The sequence below is a fragment of the Schistocerca gregaria genome, chromosome 2 (genome assembly GCF_023897955.1).
Source record: "Schistocerca gregaria isolate iqSchGreg1 chromosome 2, iqSchGreg1.2, whole genome shotgun sequence".
Lineage (NCBI taxonomy): Eukaryota > Metazoa > Arthropoda > Insecta > Orthoptera > Acrididae > Schistocerca > Schistocerca gregaria.
The window spans coordinates 882064086-882086192 of NC_064921.1; the positions used below are offsets into that span (position 1 = coordinate 882064086).

The following is a 22107-nucleotide window of genomic DNA, read 5'->3' on the forward strand; positions in this document are numbered from 1 at the left end:
AGGGGCCCAGTAGAAAAGGGGACATGCCACCAAAGTATGTTGTATCAGGAAATGGGAATTAAGGAAATACGATTTTTTATAGTAATATGAGCTCGTGCTGTGATACCAACAGTTGTTACAGTAAGTAGATGGTGTTTTGCAAATTCTGTTAAATATTAGGCCACTTTATTACAATTTTAAGTACAGAAAATGAAATGCTTGACATGTAGACACATTACATAACACACCATCAATAGTCAAACTCCTCATCAATGTTGTCCTGTTCCGTTGAATCGTCACTACCATCACTTATCAATGACTGATAAAAATTTGAATATACTGGAGGCACAAATTGCAGTAAGCTTTGAAGGTCCTTGAACATTGTTGCCTTAATTTGATGTACATTTGTATACTTAGGAACTAACTGGCAGTCTGCAAACTTCGCAAATTGTCCATGACACTTCTGTGAACTAACTTGTACAGGTTTCTCAGTTTGATTATTTGAATATCTGATATATACAGAATGTTCACCACTCACTAATCTAAACACCATTGCATTTCTGACATCTGCATGCTTTTTGTCAACAGTAACTTTACGTTTGTCGATACTGTTCGTGGCATGAAGTTGTCTTCCTTCATTTCAACCATAGTAGGAGTAATCCATTTAACTATAGACCTATATCATTGACGTCGGTTTGCAGTAGGGTTTTGGAGCATATACTGTATTCAAACATTATGAATCACCTGGAAGGGAACGATCTATTGACACGTAATCAGCATGGCTTCAGAAAACATCGCTCTTGTGCAACACAGCTAGCTCTTTATTCGCACGAAGTAATGGCCGCTATCGACAGGGGATCTCAAGTTGATTCCGTATTTCTAGATTTCCGGAAAGCTTTTGACACCGTTCCTCATAAGCGACTTCTAATCAAGCTGCGGAGCTATGGGGTATCGTCTCAGTTGTGCGACTGGATTCGTGATTTCCTGTCAGGAAGGTCGCAGTTCGTAGTAATAGATGGCAAATCATCGAGTAAAACTGAAGTGATATCAGGTGTTCCCCAGGGAAGCGTCCTGGGACCTCTACTGTTCCTGATCTATATAAATGACCTGGGTGACAATCTGAGCAGTTCTCTTAGACTGTTCGCAGATGATGCTGTAATTTACCGTCTAGTAAGGTCACCCGAAGACCAGTATCAGTTGCAAAGTGATTTAGAAAAGATTGCTGTATGGTGTGTCAGGTGGCAGTTGACGCTAAATAACGAAAAGTGTGAGATGATCCACACGAGTTCCGAAAGAAATCCGTTGGAATTCGATTACTCGATAAATAGTACAATACTCAAGGCTGTCAATTCAACTAAGTACCTGGGTGTTAAAATTACGAACAACTTCAGTTGGAAGGACCACATAGATAATATTGTCGGGAAGGCGAGCCAAAGGTTGCGTTTCATTGGCAGGACACTTAGAAGATGCAACAAGTCCACTAAAGAGACAGCTTACACTACACTCGTTTGTCCTCTGTTAGAATATTGCTGCGCGGTGTGGGATCCTTACCAGGTGGGATTGACGGAGGACATCGAAAGGGTGCAAAAAAGGGCAGCTCGTTTTGTATTATCACGTTATAGGGGAGAGAGTGTGGCAGATATGTTACGCGAGTTGGGATGGAAGTCATTAAAGCATAGACGTTTTTCGTCGCGGCGAGACCTTTTTACGAAATTTCAGTCACCAACTTTCTCTTCCGAATGCGAAAATATTTTGTTGAGCCCAACCTACATAGGTAGGAATGATCATCAAAATAAAATAAGAGAAATCAGAGCTCGAACAGAAAGGTTTAGGTGTTCGTTTTTCCCGCTCGCTGTTCGGGAGTGGAATAGTAGAGAGATAGTATGATTGTGGTTCGATGAACCCTCTGCCAAGCACTTAAATGTGAATTGCAGAGTAGTCATGTAGATGTAGAAAGTAAGCTTTCAGCCAAAAAGGCCTTCACACACACACACACACACACACACACACACACACACACACACACACACACACACGCAAGCAAGCGCGCGAGCGAGCCTACTCTCTCTTCTGGCTTCAGCAGCCAGAAACAGTGGTTGTGTGTGAGTTCCATCTGCATGTGTATGTGTACATCATCTAATTCATAAGAGGGCCTTTTTGGCCGACAGCAGACTTGCTTGACTGTCTTTTTGTTATGTGCCTATCTGTGACTCAACATCTCCGCTATATGGCGAGTAGCAATCTATGCTTTTCATAGTATTGCCGCCACATCATATATTACATGCAACTAAATATTTTTAATTTAGATGTTAATACAAATATCCTTGTTTGCATTAATCTGCGTTTCCAAAATATAATTTTAAATGCAGACTCCATAGGGTACTCAATATAGCCTTGAAAATATTATATGAGGGGCCCAGTAGAAAAGGGGACATGCCACCAAAGTATGTTGTATCAGGAAATGGGAATTAAGGAAATACGATTTTTTATAGTAATATGAGCTCGTGCTGTGATACCAACAGTTGTTACAGTAAGTAGATGGTGTTTTGCAAATTCTGTTAAATATTAGGCCACTTTATTACAATTTTAAGTACAGAAAATGAAATGCTTGACATGTAGACACATTACATAACACACCATCAATAGTCAAACTCCTCATCAATGTTGTCCTGTTCCGTTGAATCGTCACTACCATCACTTATCAATGACTGATAAAAATTTGAATATACTGGAGGCACAAATTGCAGTAAGCTTTGAAGGTCCTTGAACATTGTTGCCTTAATTTGATGTACATTTGTATACTTAGGAACTAACTGGCAGTCTGCAAACTTCGCAAATTGTCCATGACACTTCTGTGAACTAACTTGTACAGGTTTCTCAGTTTGATTATTTGAATATCTGATATATACAGAATGTTCACCACTCACTAATCTAAACACCATTGCATTTCTGACATCTGCATGCTTTTTGTCAACAGTAACTTTACGTTTGTCGATACTGTTCGTGGCATGAAGTTGTCTTCCTTCATTTCAACCATAATGAATGGGTTCTTTTGATTGCCGTTTTGTATAAGTTCAACCCATTTTGCTGGAGTGTCCACAGCCTGTGTCTTTCTTTTCAGCTTCTCAATAACTCCAAAATCCCTGTCACATGGCACAAATGTGTGACCAGGGAGGAGAAATTTGTGCTCAACACCACCAAAACATTTTTTTTATCTAGGAGGTACAACCACAGACCTAGGATAATATAGTTTTTATTTTGTTCAACACACAAACCAGAATAAATGATGAGCCTCTGATGACATTATTTCTGCACCATGTCTAAAGCCTTTAAAGTGCAGCTAACTACTTCATCGGCCCCTCTAGAAGCAACATTCTCAGTCCATACACACATCACTGCCTTCTCATTACTACAATGGTGAATACAGAATACATATGTCCAAAGTTGTCTCTTATAAAAAACTGTTTCTGTCGAAATATATGGTGTTGGCAGTGCATGCACAAAAAGAGTGCATTACTGCCGTTCAGTTTTGACTCATTTGAGTCACTTTTCGGAGCACTATATGCAGCTTCAGATTTCTCAAGGTGTAGTGTGATTTCTGTGGATTCACTGGGACTTCATCTGTATTTTTAAGATCTTCACAGTACAAACTATACATTCCAGCAATTGAGTGAACAGATTCTGCAGTCTATTGTAATGCGATGTGTACCTTGGAAACATTTTGATGTGATTTCTAACCTTATTTTTTCTCTCATTATCGATGGCATGAGGTCTGTTAGAATGCAGGCCTCTTCTATCCTGTCAAGGTGTATGTACAGGTACATATATTGTAAATTCATGACTCTCAGTTCATTGCTAAGGACAGTCCTCAAACATTGAACAGAAATGGCTAAAATGCGGCCCTACACATTTCTGCCTCAGTAACTGGAGTGTCTTGAATAAAATACCTGAAAGAAACCTTGTCTGGCTTACTGTTGGAACCTTCCTCTTCCTTGGATATACTTTTTTGCACCTATTAAGTTGCACTAATCCGGATAAATAAGCATTGTGCTTATTATAATCTCCCAATTGCTAAAACTCTAAATATTGCTTCCTTCTGTCGTTCATTCAGTGTTGAGTATTTGCAGAAACTAGTTTTGCAGCATGGGTCAGTGGCACTACAAAACAATTTCTTGGGCTCAATCTTATTTTTTCAGGATTTACATTCTTTTCCATTGTTTCTTAACCCCTTCCTTTCACTATCTTTCCACTCATTTTCTTTATAATTTTTTAAATTTTTATTTTATTTTATTTTATTTTATTTTTAGATGTACTGTTGTATTTTCTTTGTGGGTAACATTAATAGCAACACCTATTGCCGCCATCTTGGAAACATGTGAACAACATTTGAGAAATCCTTTCTGATTGGCTTTCCGGAACCAAGTCAACCAATCAGATGAATTGACTCGTGAGACACATAAATACTATTGGCATGGGCCTCTTTTCCACTGGGAATGCATCAGTCCTGAACAACAGCAAATATAATATGCTCTCTTTAAAGGAACGGGCACATGCCACTGTGCTAAAAGTTCCCACCTACAACACTAGATGGCATCGGCTGTCTTCCTGTACCAAAATCACAGTGGCATGTGCCCTTTTTCCACTGGGCACTTGTTTGTCACATACATTATGCAAAATAAGTAATTAATTCTAGCATATTTAGTGTCATATTAATGACGCTGAATGTACTAGAATTGATTACTGGGTACAGAAATGTGTTTTTTCATTTTCTACATCTACACTTATACTCCGCAAGCCACCCAACGGTGTGTGGCGGAGGGCACTTTACGTACCACTGTCATTACCTCTCTTTCCTGTTCCAGTCTCGTATGGTTCGCGGGAAGAACGACTGTCGGAAAGCCTCAGTGCGCACTCTAATCTCTCTAATTTTATGTTTGTGATCTCCTCGGGAGGTAAAGTAGGGGGAAGCAATGTATTCAATACCTCATCCAGAAACGCACCCTTTCGAAACTTGGCGAGCAAGCTACACCGCGATGCAGAGCGCCTCTCTTGCAGAGTTTGCCACTTGAGTTTGTTAAACATCTCCGTAACACTATATGGATCTTCTCTATCTCTTCCGTCAACCTGATCTGGTACGGATCCCACACTGATGAGCAATACTCAAGTATAGGTCGAACGAGTGTTTTGTAAGCCACCTCCTTTGCTGATGGACTACATTTTCTAAGGACTCTCCCAATGAATCTCAACCTGGTACCCGCCTTACCAACAATTAATTTTATATGATCATTTCACTTCAAATCGTTCCGCACGCATACTCCCAGATATTTTACAGAAGTAACTGCTACCAGTGTTTGTTCCGCTATCATATAATCATACAATAAAGGATCCTTCTTTCTATGTATTCGCAATACATTACATTTGTCAATGTTAAGGGTCAGTTGCCGTTCCCTGCACCAAGTGCCTATCCGCTGCAGATCTTCCTGCATTTCGCTACAATTTTCTAATGCTGAAACCTCTCTGTATACTACAGCATCATCCGCGAAAAGCCGCATGGAACTTCCGACACTATCTACTAGGTCATTTATATATATTGTGAAAAGTAATGGTCCCATAACACTTTCCTGTGGCACACCAGAGGTTACTTTAACGTCTGTAGACGTCTCTCCATTGATAACAACATGCTGCCTTCTGTTTGCTAAAAACTCTTCAATCCAGCCACACAGCTGGTTTGATATTCCGTAGGCTCTTACTTTGTTTATCAGGTGACAGTGCGGAACTGTATCGAATGCCTTCCGGAAGTCAAGAAAAATAGCATCTACCTGGAAGCCTGTATCTTATATTTTCTGGGTCTCATGAACAAATAAAGCGAGTTGGGTCTCTCACGTTCGCTGTTTCCAGAATCCATGTTGATTCCTACAGAGTAGATTCTGGGTTTCCAAAAACGACATGATACTCGAGCAAAAGACATGTTCTAAAATTCTACAACAGATCGACGTCAGAGAGATAGGTCTATAGTTTTGCGCATCTGCTCGACGACCCTTCTTGAAGACTGGGACTACCTGTGCTCTTTTCCAATCATTTGGAACCTTCCGTTCCTCTAGAGACTTGCGGTACACGGCTGTTAGAAGGGGAGCAAGTTCTTTCGCGTACTCTGTGTAGAATCGAATTGGTATCCCGTCAGGTCCAGTGGACTTTCCTCTGTTGAGTGATTCCAGTTGCCTTCCTATTCCTTGGACACTTATTTCGATGTCAGCCATTTTTTCGTTTGTGTGAGGATTTAGAGAAGGAACTGCAGTGCGGTCTTCCTCTGTGAAAGTGAGACTGATGAGCTACATTTCAGTTTAGAAAGTAATATCTAGGAAAATGATGTTGAACATCTGAAATTACTACCAAATAGAGGTGGATGAAGTCCAGTGAGTAAAAGTTCTTTTCTGTGTTCACCTTAATTTAATTTCTATTATCTTTGTAATTAATTAGAATTAGTCTTCCTGGTTTTGTACCTGAAATATAGATGTAACTGTAGTTAACATTACTTTCTCACATGTTTTGCTTTACTGTATTGTCTTTTTTATTCCACAGAGAGGTTTGGCAACACTCTTAAATGCTGGGTTTATACACAATACAAATTACCATTCTCTAGGAGTTCACCTCAGACCAATTTGCAGGGTATGTATCTGTTTATGCCTTATGATGATGTTTTTGATTTTTGCTATGAACTTGGAAAACGTATTTTTCAAGCAGACTCAATGCCATAGATTTAGCAGAGAGCGTCCATCCTCCTCATTTTTTTTACTTGAAACACCAAACCCAACACTGGCACTATGGAAGGCAAGATTCATTTATTAAGATTACATGTTAAAAAAGTCCCACATCTCTTGGTCTTTATTGTAATTTGTTTTCTGAGAATATTCCAGATTAAGCAAAAATATTGTAAAAATGAACATTCAGAGGTATCGTAATAATGTTAGCCTTTCATTCTCAGAAATACTCTTAATTACTTTTGAAAATTTCTTTGAAACCCCTGAGTGGAGCTCATTGCTTTCTTAATTGAATGATTCATCTTGTTGAATTCCACATATAACATGATGGTTCATCAGCATATAGCAGTGTTCTTGTAAATGGATCATTTTGACAAAGTTGGAAAAAATGTAATTAATGTTATATTCACAGCTGGTTCACTGCCTACCCTATCTGCAGAGTCTTTTGTAAGAATGTGTGTTGACCATTTTCTAAATGCACTGTTTATCAGCTACTGCTGGTTCTTTATCATGTATTGGGAAACCCAATATTCGCTAAGCCCCATCATTACAATTTATATATCTGCCTATTTGATACTGAAATATAATATAGTATGGAAAGTTCTGTATGAGAATAACAAATTATTTAGGAATAAAGGAGACGACTCACTGAAAGGCAGAACACTGTCATTGACATGTACACAAGCAAAAAGTGCAGAGCTTTGTTAGTTTACAGAATGAAATTCCTTTCTCAAGCTGTAACACACACACACACACACACACACACACACACACACACACACACACACGTCTCCCTACACGGCACTCAGTCAACAGAGCACAATGTAGGGCGACAGGCGTGTGTGTGTGTGTGTGTGTGTGTGTGTGTGTGTGTGTGTGTGTGTGGGTGGGAGGGGGGGAATAAACGCACACGTTTCTCCTACAGCTATAGAAAGGAATTTCATTCCAAAAGCTAGCAAAGCTCTGCACTTTTTGTTTGTGTACCTGTTGATGACACAGCACCTCTGCCTTTTGGTAAGACACCTCCTTTACTCCTAAATAATTTGATACTGAAGTATTTTGTCTTTCGAATGTTATTTGCTGTTGTCTCTGTTTATTGTAAATGCACCCATATCATTTCCTTTGTGAGCAACCCATATCATTCCCTGTGTTAATGTATTTGCACACACGCTTAATTGAGTTCACTGAGTTGCAGTGTCCCACATTTTGTGTGTGCTTGGAATATTTTTTGAAAGAAGCAGATTGTATTGAACCACCAGTGATTATCTCTCTTGATTATCCTGTGTTAGTATTTTGGCAATTTTTGGTACTCTGATATCCATCTTCTGCTTGTCTCTCATTTAAGTATGATCTTGCATATCACTTTGTCCTCCCCCCATGAACCATGGACCTTGCCATTAGTGGGGAGGCTTGTGTGCCTCAGCGATACAGATAGCCGTACCGTAGGTGCAACCATAACGGAGGTGTATCTGTTGAGAGGCCAGACAAACGTGTGGTTCCTGAAGAGGGGCAGTAGCCCTTTCAGTATATGCAGGGGCAACAGTCTTAATGATTGACTGATCTGGCCTTGTAACCTTGCTGTGCTAGTATTGCGAACAGCTGAAAGCAAGGGGAAACTTACAGCCATAATTTTTCCGAGGGCATGCAGCTTTACTGTATGGTTAAATGATGATGGGGTCCTCTTGGGTAAAATATTGCAGAGGAAAAATAGTCCCCCGTTCAGAGCTCCGGGCGGGGACTACTCAGAAGGACGTCGTTATCAGGAGAAAGAAAACTGGTGTTCTACGGATCGGAGTGTGAAATGTCAGATCTTTTAATCAGGTGGGTAGGTTGGAAAATTTAAAAAGGGAAATGGATATGTTAAAGTTAGATATAGTGGGAATTAGTGAAGTTCAGTGGCAGGAGGAATGAGACTTCTGGTCAGGTAAATATGAGGTTATAAATACAAAATCAAATAGGGTAATACAGGAGTAGGTTTAATAATGAATAAAAAAAATAGGAGTGCAGGTAAGCTACAACAAACAGCATAGTGAACGCGTTATTGTGGCCAAGATAGACACAAAGCCCACGCCTACCACAGTAGTACAAGTTAATATGCCAGCTAGCTTCGCAGATGACGAAGAGATTGATGAAATGTATGATGAGATAAAAGAAATTATTCAGATAGTGAAGGGAGACTAAAATTTAGTAGTCATGGGTGACTGATATTTGATGGTAGGAAAAGGAAGGAAAGGAAACGTATTAGGTGAATATGGAATGGAGGTAAGGAATGAAAGAGGAAGCCGCCTGATATAATTTTGCACAGAGCATAACTTAATCATAGCTAACACTTGGTTCAAGAATCATGAAATGAGGTTGTATACATGGAAGAGGCCTGGAGATACTGGATTGTTTCAGATATATTATATAATGGTAAGACCGAGATTTAGGAACCAGGTTTTAAATTGTAAGACATTTCCAGGGGCAGATGTGGACTCTGACCACAATCTATTGGTTATGAACTGTAGATTAAAACTGAAGAAACTGCAAAAAGGTGGGAATTTAAGGAGATGGGACCTGGATAAACTGACAGAATCAGAGGTTGTAGAGAGTTTCAGAGGTAGTAGTAGAATGATTGACAAGAATGGGGGAAAGAAATACAGTAGAAGAAGAATGGGTAGCTTTGAGTGATGAAATAGTGAAGGCAGCAGAGGATCAAGTAGGTAAAAAGACGAGGGCTAATAGAAATCCTTGGGTAACAGAATATATATTGAATTTAATTGATGAAAGGAGAAAATACAAAAATGCAGTAAATGAAGCAGGCCAAAAGGAATACAAAGTCTCAAAAATGAGATCGACAGGAAGTGCAAAATGGCTAAGCAGGGATGGCTAGAGGACAAATGTACGGATGTAGAGGCATATATAATTAGGGGTAAGATAGCTAATGCCTACAGGAAAATTAAAGAGTACTTGGAGAACAGAGAACCATTTGTATGAATATCAAGAGCTCAGGTGGAAACCCAGTTCTAAGCAAAGAAGGTAATGCAGAAAGATGGAAGGAGTATATAGAGTATCTATATACAAGGCCGATGTACTTGAAGACAATATCATGGACGTGAAAGAGGATGTAGATGAAGATGAAATGGGAGATATGATACTGCATGAAGAGTTTGACAAAACACCGAAAGACCTAAGTCGAAACAAGGCCCCGGGAGTAGACAACATTCCATTAGAACTTCTGACGGCCTTGGGAGAGCCACTACTGACAAAACTGTACCATCTGGTGAGCAAGATGTATGAGACAGGCGAAATACCCTCAGACTTCAAGAAGAATACAATAATTCCAATCCCAAAGAGAGCAAGTGTTGACACATGTGAAAATTACCAAACAATCAGTTTAATAAGCCACAGCTGCAAAATACTAACACAAATTCTTTACAGACGAATGGAAAAACTGGTAGAAGCCGACCTCGAGGAAGATCAGTTTGGATTCCGTAGAAATACTGGAACACGTTAGGCAGTACTGACCTTACGACTTATCTTAGAAGAAATATTAAGGAAAGGCAAACCTATGTTTCTAGCATTTGTAGACTTAGAGAAAGCTTTTGACAATGTTGACTGGACTACTCTCTTTCAAATTCTGAAGGTGGCAGGGGTAAAATACAGGGAGCGATAGGCTATTTACAATTAGTACAGAAACCAGATGGCAGTTATAAGAGCCAAGGGGTATAAAAGGGAAGCAGTGGTTGGGAAGGGAGTGAGACAGGATTGTAGCCTATCCATGATGTTATTCAATCTGTATATTGAGCAAGCAGTAAAGGAAACAAAAGAAAAATTCGGAGTAGAAATTAAAAATGCATGGAGAAGAAATAAAAACTTTGAGGTTCGTTGATGACATTGTAATTCTTTCAGAGACAGCAAAGGACCTGGAAGAGCAGTTAAACAGAATGGACAGTGTCTTGAAAGGAGGTTATAAGATGAACATCAACAAAAGCAAAATGAGGATAATGGAATGTAGTCGAATTAAATCGGGTGATGCTGAGGGAATTAGATTAGGAAATGAGACAGTTTGCTATTTGAGGAACAAAATAACTGATAATGACCATAGTGGAGAGGATATAAAATGTAGACTGCCAATGGCAAGGAAAGCGTTTCTGAAGGGGAGAAATTTGTTAACATCGAGTGTAGATTTAAGTGTCAGGAAATCGTTTATGAAAGTATTTGTATGGACTGTAGCCATGTATGGAAATGAAATGTGGACGATAAGTTGTTTAAACAAAAAGAGAATAGAAGCTTTCGAAATGTGGCGCTACAGAAGAATGCTCAAGGTTAGATGGGTAGATCACATAACTAATGAGGTGGTATTGAATAGAATTGGGAGAAGGGAAATTTGTGGCACAACTTGACTATAAAAAGGGATTGGTTGGTAGGACATGTTCTGAGGCATAAAGGGATCAACAATTTAGTATTGGAGGGCAGCGTGGAGGGTAAAAATCATAGGAGGAGACCAAGAGATGAATACACTAAGCAGATTCAGAAGGATGTAGGTTGCAGTAGGTACTGGGAGATGAAGAAGCTTGCACAGGATAGAGTAGCATGGAGAGCTGCATCAGACCAGTCTCTGGACTGAAGACCGCAACAACAACAACAACATATCACATTGTACTCTTTTAGTTACTCATGCATGGTGAATTCATATTTACTCTTCCACATGGACCACGAATCATATTTTCACTCTTATATAGTATAATTCTGGATCCTGTTTTGGCTTCAGAAATTCGACCAGTTTGATTTGGACAGATTTTTTTCATATGCCCAAATTAAATTGGGTGAATGAGATGATCCTCATTTCTGCAATTTGAGTGTGTACATCCAGCATCTAATGGTTTCAAAAATATGGTACTTTTTAATAACAACCGTGAATCTTATTTGTTTGTATAGAAAAACTCAAGCTATTATGTCATGAGAGCCCATAGGAGCTTGTCTTTGATCTCCAACCATTATGAAGTGCAAGTGAATGTTATAGATAAATCAGGGTGATCACATTTTCTTCAGTAGGTCATAGCATCTGATGCATACTCGTGCGTGTGTCGTGGACTTCTGTCATAAGTTGACGGTAAAATCACTAGTCTTCCAATGTTGCCATCATTTGTGAATGTATCTCTCAAGTGAATATACTCTTCTGTATGGAGTTTCTTTCTGTTCTGCCGTATGAATATCATTTGTTTTTCCTCTCCTTTTGCTTGTATGTCAACTAAAAAGTGTTCAGATAAATTGTGGGAATTGGTAATATGAGCATATCCCTATTTGTCTTTGATCGTTATGTGATACATGAAAAATTCTTTCAAAGTTACTTCTTTTGTTTGTTTCCACATATGTATTTAGGTCCACTCGTTAAAACTGAAATGGTGACTGTCATCTCATCTTTGAAATTTAATGGATATGTTAAGTGCATCATAAGAATAAAGTGTTTTTGTGATACATTGTCATCTTTACCTCCTTCATTGAACAATTATATCACAACTTGTGTACTCATCATTGACAATTACATTGGCAATTATTTTTAACTTGAGTTATCCAACTGCTCTTATCTTATATTTGAAGCTACGTATGCTTTTCTCTCTCATCTGTTTTCTTGTTTACAATTCACAACTAACAAGATCTCCTCATCTACGTCTACATAGATACTCCGCAAGCCACTGTAAGGTCCATGGTGGTGGGTACCCTGTACCACTACTTGTCATTTCCCTCCTGTTTCAAGCACAAATAGAGTGAGGGAAAAACAACTGTCTGTATGCCTCCGTATGAGCCATAATTTCTCGTATCTTATTTTTGTGACCCTTACATGACGTATGTTGGCAGGAGCAGAATTGTTCAGCAGTCAGCTTCAAATGCTGGTTCTCTAAATTTTCTCAATAGTGTTTCCTTAGAAGAATACCGCTTTCCCTCCAGGGATTACCACTTGAATTCCCGAAGCATCTCTGCACCACTTATGTTTTGTTTGAACCTACTGGGAACAAATCTTGCAGCTCTCCTCTGAATTACTTCAATCCAACCTCGTAAGGATCCCAAAAACTCAAGCAGTACTCAAGAATAGGTCACACCAGCATCCTGTATGTGGTTTCCTGTACATGTGAACTGCTCTTTCCCAGAATTCTCCCAGTAAACTGAAGTCGACCATTTGGCTTCCCTACTACAGTTTTCACATGCTAGTTCTACGTCATATTGCTTTGCAATATTATGCCCAGATATTTAAATGACTTGACTGTGTCAAGCTGGACACTGTATCCGAACAGTACAGGTTTGTGCTTCCTACTCATCCGCATTAGTTTACATTTTTCCGCACTTACGACTACCTCCCATTCATCATACCAACTGGAAATTTTGTCTAACTCATCTTGTTTCTTCATTATGTATATACAGAACAACAGTGGTCCTATCACACTTCCGTGGGGCACTCCTGATAGTGCCCTTTCAGCATACTGTTAAATGTTGATATTACTTCATACAGCTGTCAATCGTGATGGGGGCTGGAGGGTTCCACATCATACAACCCCCATGGGTCTGCGGAGCTGGGTTGCAGAGTTATAGCAGCACTCTTGGACAAACCAAGCTTATAGTCATTGTATATTTTTAATTGTTTACTTAATAATTTATTCTTTCTATTATGGTTATGGAAATTCCAGGATGCGAAGAACAAACAAAAATAGGAAAGAAGAACAGACATTAGTTGCAGAGGAGTCATCAGCAGTAGCTACTAATTAAGGCTTTCTAAAGTAATGAGAGACATACAAAGAATTAAATCACAGATTAACTTTGATAGCAACAACTATTTTAGCATTTTATCTGGATATTTTTGTCATTCCCCAAACATTTCATCCCTTTAACCACATACTGTGAGAGATACTCTCACATGCTCTTCAGTGAAGTGTAGGTATAGTAGAAAACATTAACAGTAAATGATTATCATCAATCGGAAAGACAATTAAATGAATTTCACGATTCATACTGTATCCTGTTTTAAGACGAGGCAAGGAAGAGATTGGCAGTCAGTAAGAGTATAAAGGATGGAACAGTATGAATTCTACTGGCATACATCTAACAATCAGCCCACAGACTTTGCAAACAACTGTGCATAATAAATAAAATATTAGAATAGCTGGAGTGTTTCTTACTCCATATATTCTGATTTTCTCACTCATTTCTTATGGTTGTTCACTTTCTGGTAGTGGTTCCTACAGGTTATTAGTAATTTTGTTATTATTTTCCTGTATAATTGAAAATAAGACTTTTCTCAGTTTTTAAACTATTAAACACTACTGCTTTCCGCAGTTGTTAAGCAGTACAAAACTACATCCCCCCCCCCCCCCCCCCCTCCCCCCTTCCACAGTCTCACAACTCTTTTGTATGTGCTGCGAAAGCATGGTGCCCCATTGCTTGCTGTACTACTACTTCTTCTGTGCTGCGTGCCTTTTGTTCTACCAGTCTCTCTTAATATATGATGCAAGTTGGCAACCTTTATGTTTCAAGGAGCCAAATGCTGTGTCCTCATTACGAATGATAAAATGATAAAGGATAGAAGGTCACCAAAGAGATCTGCCACCATAGGAATCTGGACAGGCAAGCAAAAGATAAGTTGGCACAAGAGCACTTCAAATAAATATATTTTACTCAGCTTCTTGTAGAAGAACTGGTACACTGATGACAACTTGTGGCAGCTGTGGCTAGCTACAAGCAGACGCCTGACACAGGTGTGCATTTATGGTCACTGAATAAGGTAATTGGATAGATAATCTACTCACCAAGAGTAGATTATAATTAGGCAAGCTTGCAGAGCAAGTGGCTCCTCCTTCAGGCAGAAGGGTTGAAGGGGAAGGAAAAGAGGTGAAGGAAAAGGACTGGAGAGGTCTAGGAAAAGGGGTAGATTTTGGGAAAGTGACCCAGAGCCGCTGGTCGCGGGAGACTTACTGGAAGGGATGAGATGAAAAGACCCATCTGGTAAGTCTCCCCAGTTCCCTGGTGGACTCAGGAATGCCAAGATGCAGTTTGTCCACAAAGATATGCTCTCCCTGTCTTTGAATGCTGGAGAACTGTAACTGTTATAAACAAATGCATGCAAAGAACCGTCAAGTTAGCAGATATAGCAAAACAGTGTCTAGCATCTGTTTTTGTTAACACTCTTAACCATTTTACTCCCTCTTCTTTTGTTTGTAATAAACTTTGCTGTGTTGCTGGCAAAAAGGTCCATCTTTCAACACTTAGTCTGACCATTGTGGGTAATATCATTGTGGATCCTTTCAGTGTCTCCTAACACCTTGGCCCAGCACTTTGCCGAGACCTCAGGGTCTGTTCATTGCCATCCTGCCTTCCTATGTTGGAAACAAATGGCAAAGGCTTAGAAATCTCTTTTACTTCACATAATAATGAGTAATACAATAGTATTTTTACTATTAGGAAGACTGATCATGCCATTCATCATTATGAGGGGGTAGGGTTGTTTGGGGGAGGAGACTAAACAGCAAGGTCTTCGGTCTCATCGGATTAGGGAAGGACAAGGAAGGAAATTGGCCATCCCAGCGTTTGCCTGGAGCGATTTAGGGAAATCACAGAAATCCTAAATCAGAATGATCAAACGTGAGACTGAACCGTCGTCCTGCTGAATGCGAGTCCAATGTGCTAACCACTGCACCACCTCGCTCGGTCATCATTATGACCGTCTGCCCCAAGACCAGATGACATTCACATTTAGAGATTGCAGGACCTATTTCCTGATGGGAAGTGCTTTCTCCTCCATACATACAGTCGTGCCTGGAAAGGCTTCCTGTTTCCTACATAGTGGTGTGAAGCCACTGTATAGCCAAACTTGGCAAGAACAGACACCTTCCTTCCAGCTACTATCCCATTTCCTTTACCAGTAGTGTCAACAAGATAATGGGAAGTTGATATGGTAGTCAACAGACATTGTTAACAAACATCTGCTGCAGCTTTTGTAGGCATCACTCTGCAGTTAATCATCTTCACAGACCTGACAGACCTGTTCACTCCATCGATAATCTCAGCATGTCATGACCGTCTCTACTCCAGATAAAGCATCGGGTTAATTTCTGGGGAGCCAAAGGAATTCCTGCCACTAACCTTGCAACTCGATCCAGCTGCACTTCTGTTTGAAATTCTTGAGGTTAACGCTTGTCAGAAAACAATGTTGATCTCTAATTTATCCTACTTGGCAGCAGATTGTGTCTGTTTTCTGAAAAGTTGTACACATTCTAAGTGTTACTTCATGGCAAGCAGATGGGGCAGTCCTTTGTTTCTATCAATCCTTAGTGCAATTTAAGCTGAACTATGGGTGTGTAGCTATCTGCACGGCCATCCATGTTACATCACGTTAACACAATTGATCATTGCAGAATATGTTTGCCCATTTGTGTGTTGCCTACCAGTCCAATTATGAGTTTCTATGGAAGCTGCCAAACTGCCATTGTCATTCCCGTGCAATGTTTGCCACTGCAGCTATATTTGCCAATTGTACTGTATCTCCAACCACCCATATTACACTTCTTTTTATGATAACTCCCTTGACCACCTACACGACGTAAGTTATGCTTCTCTGTCATGTCCTAGTACTTCAAAATCTTACTTCACTTACAGAGAACTCTTCTCTGGTTTTGATCATTCACTCGACATTTCTGGAGTTTCACACACAGCTTTGGGACAGTACCTTCATTTATACCAATGGCTTGAAGGATAACTGTCATGTGGGACATACCTTAGTTGTCAGTGAACAGTGTTTTAGGTATTATCTTTTAGACCACACTGCTCAATTTTTACTGCAGAGCTTTTTGCTCTTTATCAGACCACCTTGTACATCTAGCATCACAGTCTTTTAATGCACTGAATGCTCAGATTCCCTCAGTGCTGTCCAGTGCCTCTGAGCACTGTACACGTACCACCTTTTAGTAACACTGATCCAGGATTACTCAAGTGGCTGTTGGTGCTACTGCTGCTGTTGTGTGTTTGTAGAGATTTTGGGGTTACAGCTGGTCATCATAAACTTAATTCCATGATATTTCAACTGGACACCTGTCAGTCATCTTCAGGTGAGCCATCAAAGACTGACGAAGACATTCTCCACTCCCCCTTATATAGTGAACTGATAGTATTGCCGTGCATGCATCGGAATCATGGTGACAGAAGGACCACACCACCCGGCAGCAGTGCCTTCGCTGGTGGAACTGCTAGGGTCAGCTGTTTTTGGTGTTGCTGGTCGCCATGGTTATTGGAGTATTCTGGCATCTTCATCTGGAACTCCAGTAACTGCAGTGAGCAGCAACGTCGAAGACAGTTGATCCTTGCAGTTACACCAGCAAGGATGCTGTCACTGTGATTCTGACACGTGTGCGGCAATACTATCAGTGTTTTATATAAGATGGAGTGGAGAATGTCTTCGTCAGTCTTAGAGGACTCTCCTCAAGGTGACTGGTAGGTATCCAGTTGAAATATCATGGAATGAAGTTTACGACGACTAGCTGCAATCCCAAAATCTCTTCGAACAATTAACTCACTGGGAAGACTTTTAATTTCACATCATATGCATTTACGTGGAGGAGATGGCCTCACACATAAGAAGCTTTGACAAGCTACATGTAAGAGAGCAAAACTTTTAAGTTCTTGAAGGTTTTTAATGAGATATCAGGACCATGCTGTAATACCAAAAATTGCCAGAGGGACACATTTTATTAAGACGGCCATTGCATGGAAGATAACGGAGAAGGTGAGTCATGCTATTCTGAAGGAGAGAATTTGTTGTATGAGACAAAGTTTGGATCCCATTTCAGAAGAACCATTCCACCTATATCTGAAGATTGTAGCACTGCTTTCTTCTGTATCATGGGACTGGATTGATGGAGTGACTTCAGCCAAGTTTGATTGTGTATATAAGGTTGCAAGTTATCGGCAGATGTCGAAATTTGATCACTTGGTGGCAAAACAGCTGTCACCACAGGGAGTAACTGCATGGCATTCTATTTTTAACTTCACTGAGAAGGATTTGGATGATGCAACACTGTCTGTTTTGGATAAAAGACTCAATTTTACACCTATACCAACTGCAGTATCTGTGAGTGGTGTTGAAGAAGCTGTATGACCCCTCCTCAACACAGTAATGTAACCTCTGAATAAAGGACTGCACTACGTAGTCTCAGAGAGGATCCGGACATAGTGGTGCTGATGGCTGATAAAGTTAACTCAGCTGTTCACTTCCTTTGTAGTTTGTATTTGGAGAAGATGTATGGTCTGTTTAGTGATACTATGTACAGGAAGTCTGATCACTACCCTACAGCATGTGACTGAGTGAGGTGGCACAGTGGTTAGCACACTGGACTCATATTCTGGAGGACGATGTTTCAAACCTGCATCAGGCCATCCTGATCTTGGTTTTCAGTGATTTTTCCTAAATCGTTCCAGGCAAATGCCAAGATGGTTTCTTTGAAAGGGCACAGCTGAATTCCTTCCCTAATCCGATGGGACCAGTGACCTCACTGTTTGATCCCCTCCCTCCAAATCAACCAACCAGCAACCAGCCTACAGCACATGTACAATGGAAGATGTGTACTCTCCTGAATTCTTCCTCGTTATCTCCAGAGACCTTCATGTGGTTAAGATCACATGGCAGCATACCACCAAGACTGTATGGTCTTCATAAAGTGCACAAAGAAGTTCTACCTTAATGGCCTATAGTTGTAATATTGACACCCCCACATATGATTTAGCCAAACATCTTGCTTTCTTACTGAGACTATTGGTTGGCAAATGTCCACACCATATACAGAGTCCGCAGCTCGTGGTCTAGTGGCTAGCGTTGCTGCCTCTGGATCACGGAGTCCTGGGTTCAATTCCCGGCCGGGTTGGGGATTTTCTTTGCCCGGGGACTTGTATGTTTATGTTGTCCTCTTCATTTCATCATCATCATCGTTGTCATCATCATCATCATCATCATCATCATCATTTCATGACTGGCTAGATTGGACTGTGTAAAAATTGGGACTTTGTAAAAATTGGGACTTTGTATGGGCATTGATGACCACACAGCGGAGCACCCCTCAAACCAATCATCATATATGGAACTCTGGCAATTTTATCAACAGACTGGGGGCTCTCCACCTAAGTAGTTCAGATCTTCTAGTGAGTTTTGATGTAGTATCTCTTTTTTTACAAAGGTGCCTCTTGGTGATTCCTTGGTGCTAATTGGTAAACAGTTTGTTGGACATCACTGCTATGTTTCAACTTGCTCTTTCCTCAACCTATTTTATGTTTAATCAAGAATATTTTGAACAGACTGACTGTGTTGCCATGAGCAGCCCCTTATCTCCCCTAGTAGCTAACTTTTTTATGGAGGATTTTGAGGAAAGAGCACTTGAATGATCAGTTTCTAAACCAACTGCTTTTGAAGATACGTGGATGATACTTTCTTATTGTGACCCCACAAAGAAGATAAGTTAATGGAGTTTTTACATCATCTTAATTCCATTCATGAGAACATTCGATTTACTTTGGAATTAGAGAAAGTGGTTGTCCCACATTCCTGGATGTTTTCGTTAGACAGAAGAGTGACAGCTCTATTGGGATATTCTGTTTACGGTAAGCCCACTCACAATGATTTGTACTTGTACTCTTCAGTTTTCCATCACCCATCCCAAACCATGAGTATGCTTAAAACCCTTGTACATAGGCCCATACAGTGTTGGACGTAGATAGCTTATCTAAAGTGCTTGCGCAATTAAGGACAGCGTTCAGAGACAATGGATACTCGACCCGGCCTATTAACAGGGCATTCTCGGCTAAGAACCGGGAACGTGGATGAAGAGGAGAACACACCAGGAAAGTCCCTAGGTTTTCTTCCCTTCGTTGGAAATATTTCCTTCAAAATAGCAAGAATCCTTAATAATTTTCAGGTGAAAGTGATTTTCCACCCACCATCTAAGATTTTGAACCTGCTGGGATCAGTGAAGGATAATTTGTTATTGCGGGAGGCAGAAATTTACAAGGTACCTTGCCAATGTGGTATAGCCTATATTGGACAAACAAGACGCACAGTGGAAGAATGTTGCACAGAACATAAACGTTGCACTCACCTTCTGCAACCTAACAATTGTGCAGTTGTGGAACATTGTATCTCCAATGGACATTCAAAGGAGTATGGCAGAGCATTAATTTTGGCCACAGCAATGTCTTTTTGGCACTCAGTTATAAAAGAATCCATTGAAATACACATCGCGGAAAATCTAATGAACTGCGACAGCAGCTACCAGCTGGATAAAGTGTGGAATCCCATTGTTTCCAAGATTCGCTCCAGACGAAGATGCCAAAACACTCCAATAACTGCAGCGAGCCTCAACGCCAAAGACAGCTGAGCCTAGCATTTCCACTGGCGAGGGCACTGCCGCTGGGCAGTGTGGTCCTTCTGTCACCGTGATTCTGATGCATGCACAGCAACACTATCAGCACACTATATAAGGCAGAGCGGAGAATGCCTTCGTCGATCTTCGATGGCTCATCTGAAGATGACTGGCAGGTGAAATATCTTGGAATGAAGTTTACGATGACCGGCTGCAATCCCGAAATCTCTTCAAACATTTAATTTGCTGGGGAAATTTTAAATTTCACATTTCAGTGTGTGTGTATGTGTGTCATGTGAGCTATCAGAGGCTCTAAGCACATACAGCAAAGCTTGTATAATGTTTTCTACTATTTATGTGCTGTAATGAAATTGCAAAGGAAGTATAATATTCCACCACAAATACTGGTTGTCTTAGAAACTATCTCTGAGTGGCCTGAGTGTTTATTTCATCTCTCCATTATGTTTGTCATAAGCAGCATTTGAAGTCCATCATTTGCCCTTAAAGTTTTACCAACTTGCTAATGCAATCTGGGCCAGATTTTCCTTTCCTATACATACAAAATGATATTTATTTGCCTCCTCACTCCTCCATCTCAAAACGCAGAATTGAAGGAAAAAGAAGAATTGTTATATATAAGACAGATAATGCAGTTTCAACAGACACAGAAATAAATATTGTAATTAACAGAAAAATAATAGAGAAGCAGATTATAAGTATGATGTTTGTTTCTGGACGTTCCTTCGTCAGAAATAAAATAAAGACAATAGCAGGTACAGCAATGAAAGATGTGTGAATTGAGTGACTTTGCCTTTATCAATTATTTGATCGCGTTTCTTTTGTTTGTAACTGTTGTAAGATTAGGCATTTAATCCAAATGCCTTAAACTGATTGCCTTATCTTTTTGCGTTAGTAATGCTGTGTTTGACACAATTTTGGGAGGCAATACGTGAAATTTGTGTAGAAGTACAGGTGCTTTGTCCTGGTCCCTATTGATAGTACTGTTATGCATTAATTGAACATACGGGGCTTTTTTAATAATTGAATCCGAGTAGGGTGTTGCAGTTTCTATGCAGTGTAGCACCACTGATGACTTTTTTAGCTCTCTTTGTTTTATATGGTACATGTGTTCAGCAGTACATTCAGAAATAGTATAGTTAGTATGTCCCATGTAAATACTTTTACGTTCACAGATAATACTGCCTCCGTCAAGAATGCTAACACTTAAAAGGAGAGGTCCCCAGTTGGGCCGTCTTTTTGGAGTAATTGATGAAAAAAAAAAAAATCTGGAGTTTTGTGTTTCTCTCAATACCATTTAAAAGTTACTTACACAGACTGTTTAAGAATAGAAATAATCAGTCATCAGCTGCATGCATTTTTATTAAATTAACTTCTTGACTAGTTTCGGCAAATTAATTTGCCATGCTTACAATATCAAACAATTAATCTTACATCAAAAAGGAATCGTCTAGTAAACTGTGGATGATGGAGCCCTTCATTAAAATTTTTACATATTACTGTCAAGCAGTTAAAAAAAACGTAAAAAAATGTGAAAATATGGTGACAAAAAAAAAAAAAACCTTCGCATCATTACTTCAGATCAGTCTGTTGAATTTAATCATCATATATACTGTGGTTTTTTAATGTTTTTCTTATGATACAAAGTTTTTTGTTCACCATATCTTTGCATTTTTATGTTACTGCTTGACAGTACTGTGTGAAAATTTTAATGAAGGAATCTATTGTCAAGAATTTGCTTGACAAATGCTTTCTGATGTAAGCTTAATTGTATGATCTTCTGAGGATATCAAATTAATTTGAAAAAATGGACAAGAAATTAATTTATCAAAAATTTGTGCAGCAGACGACTGATTATTACTGTTCTTAAAACGTGTGCTTCACAGCTGCTAATTGACAGCCATGAATAACATTTTATATAGACTGGTTGTGCAGTGTAATGGATAGGATAAGGGCTTCACATGCAAGAGGTTGTAGGT

At 39.7% G+C, this 22107-nt stretch overlaps 1 protein-coding gene across 1 annotated transcript in view; it reads left to right on the forward strand.

The window, feature by feature from the left end:
- LOC126335299 (GPI transamidase component PIG-T) overlaps positions 1-22107 on the forward strand; it is a 119688-nt gene that overhangs the window by 36066 nt on the left and 61515 nt on the right. The window contains exon 4 of the mRNA XM_049998404.1: positions 6559-6645. Coding sequence (XP_049854361.1) covers positions 6559-6645 — 87 coding nt within the window. The remainder of the gene's footprint in view (positions 1-6558; positions 6646-22107) is intronic.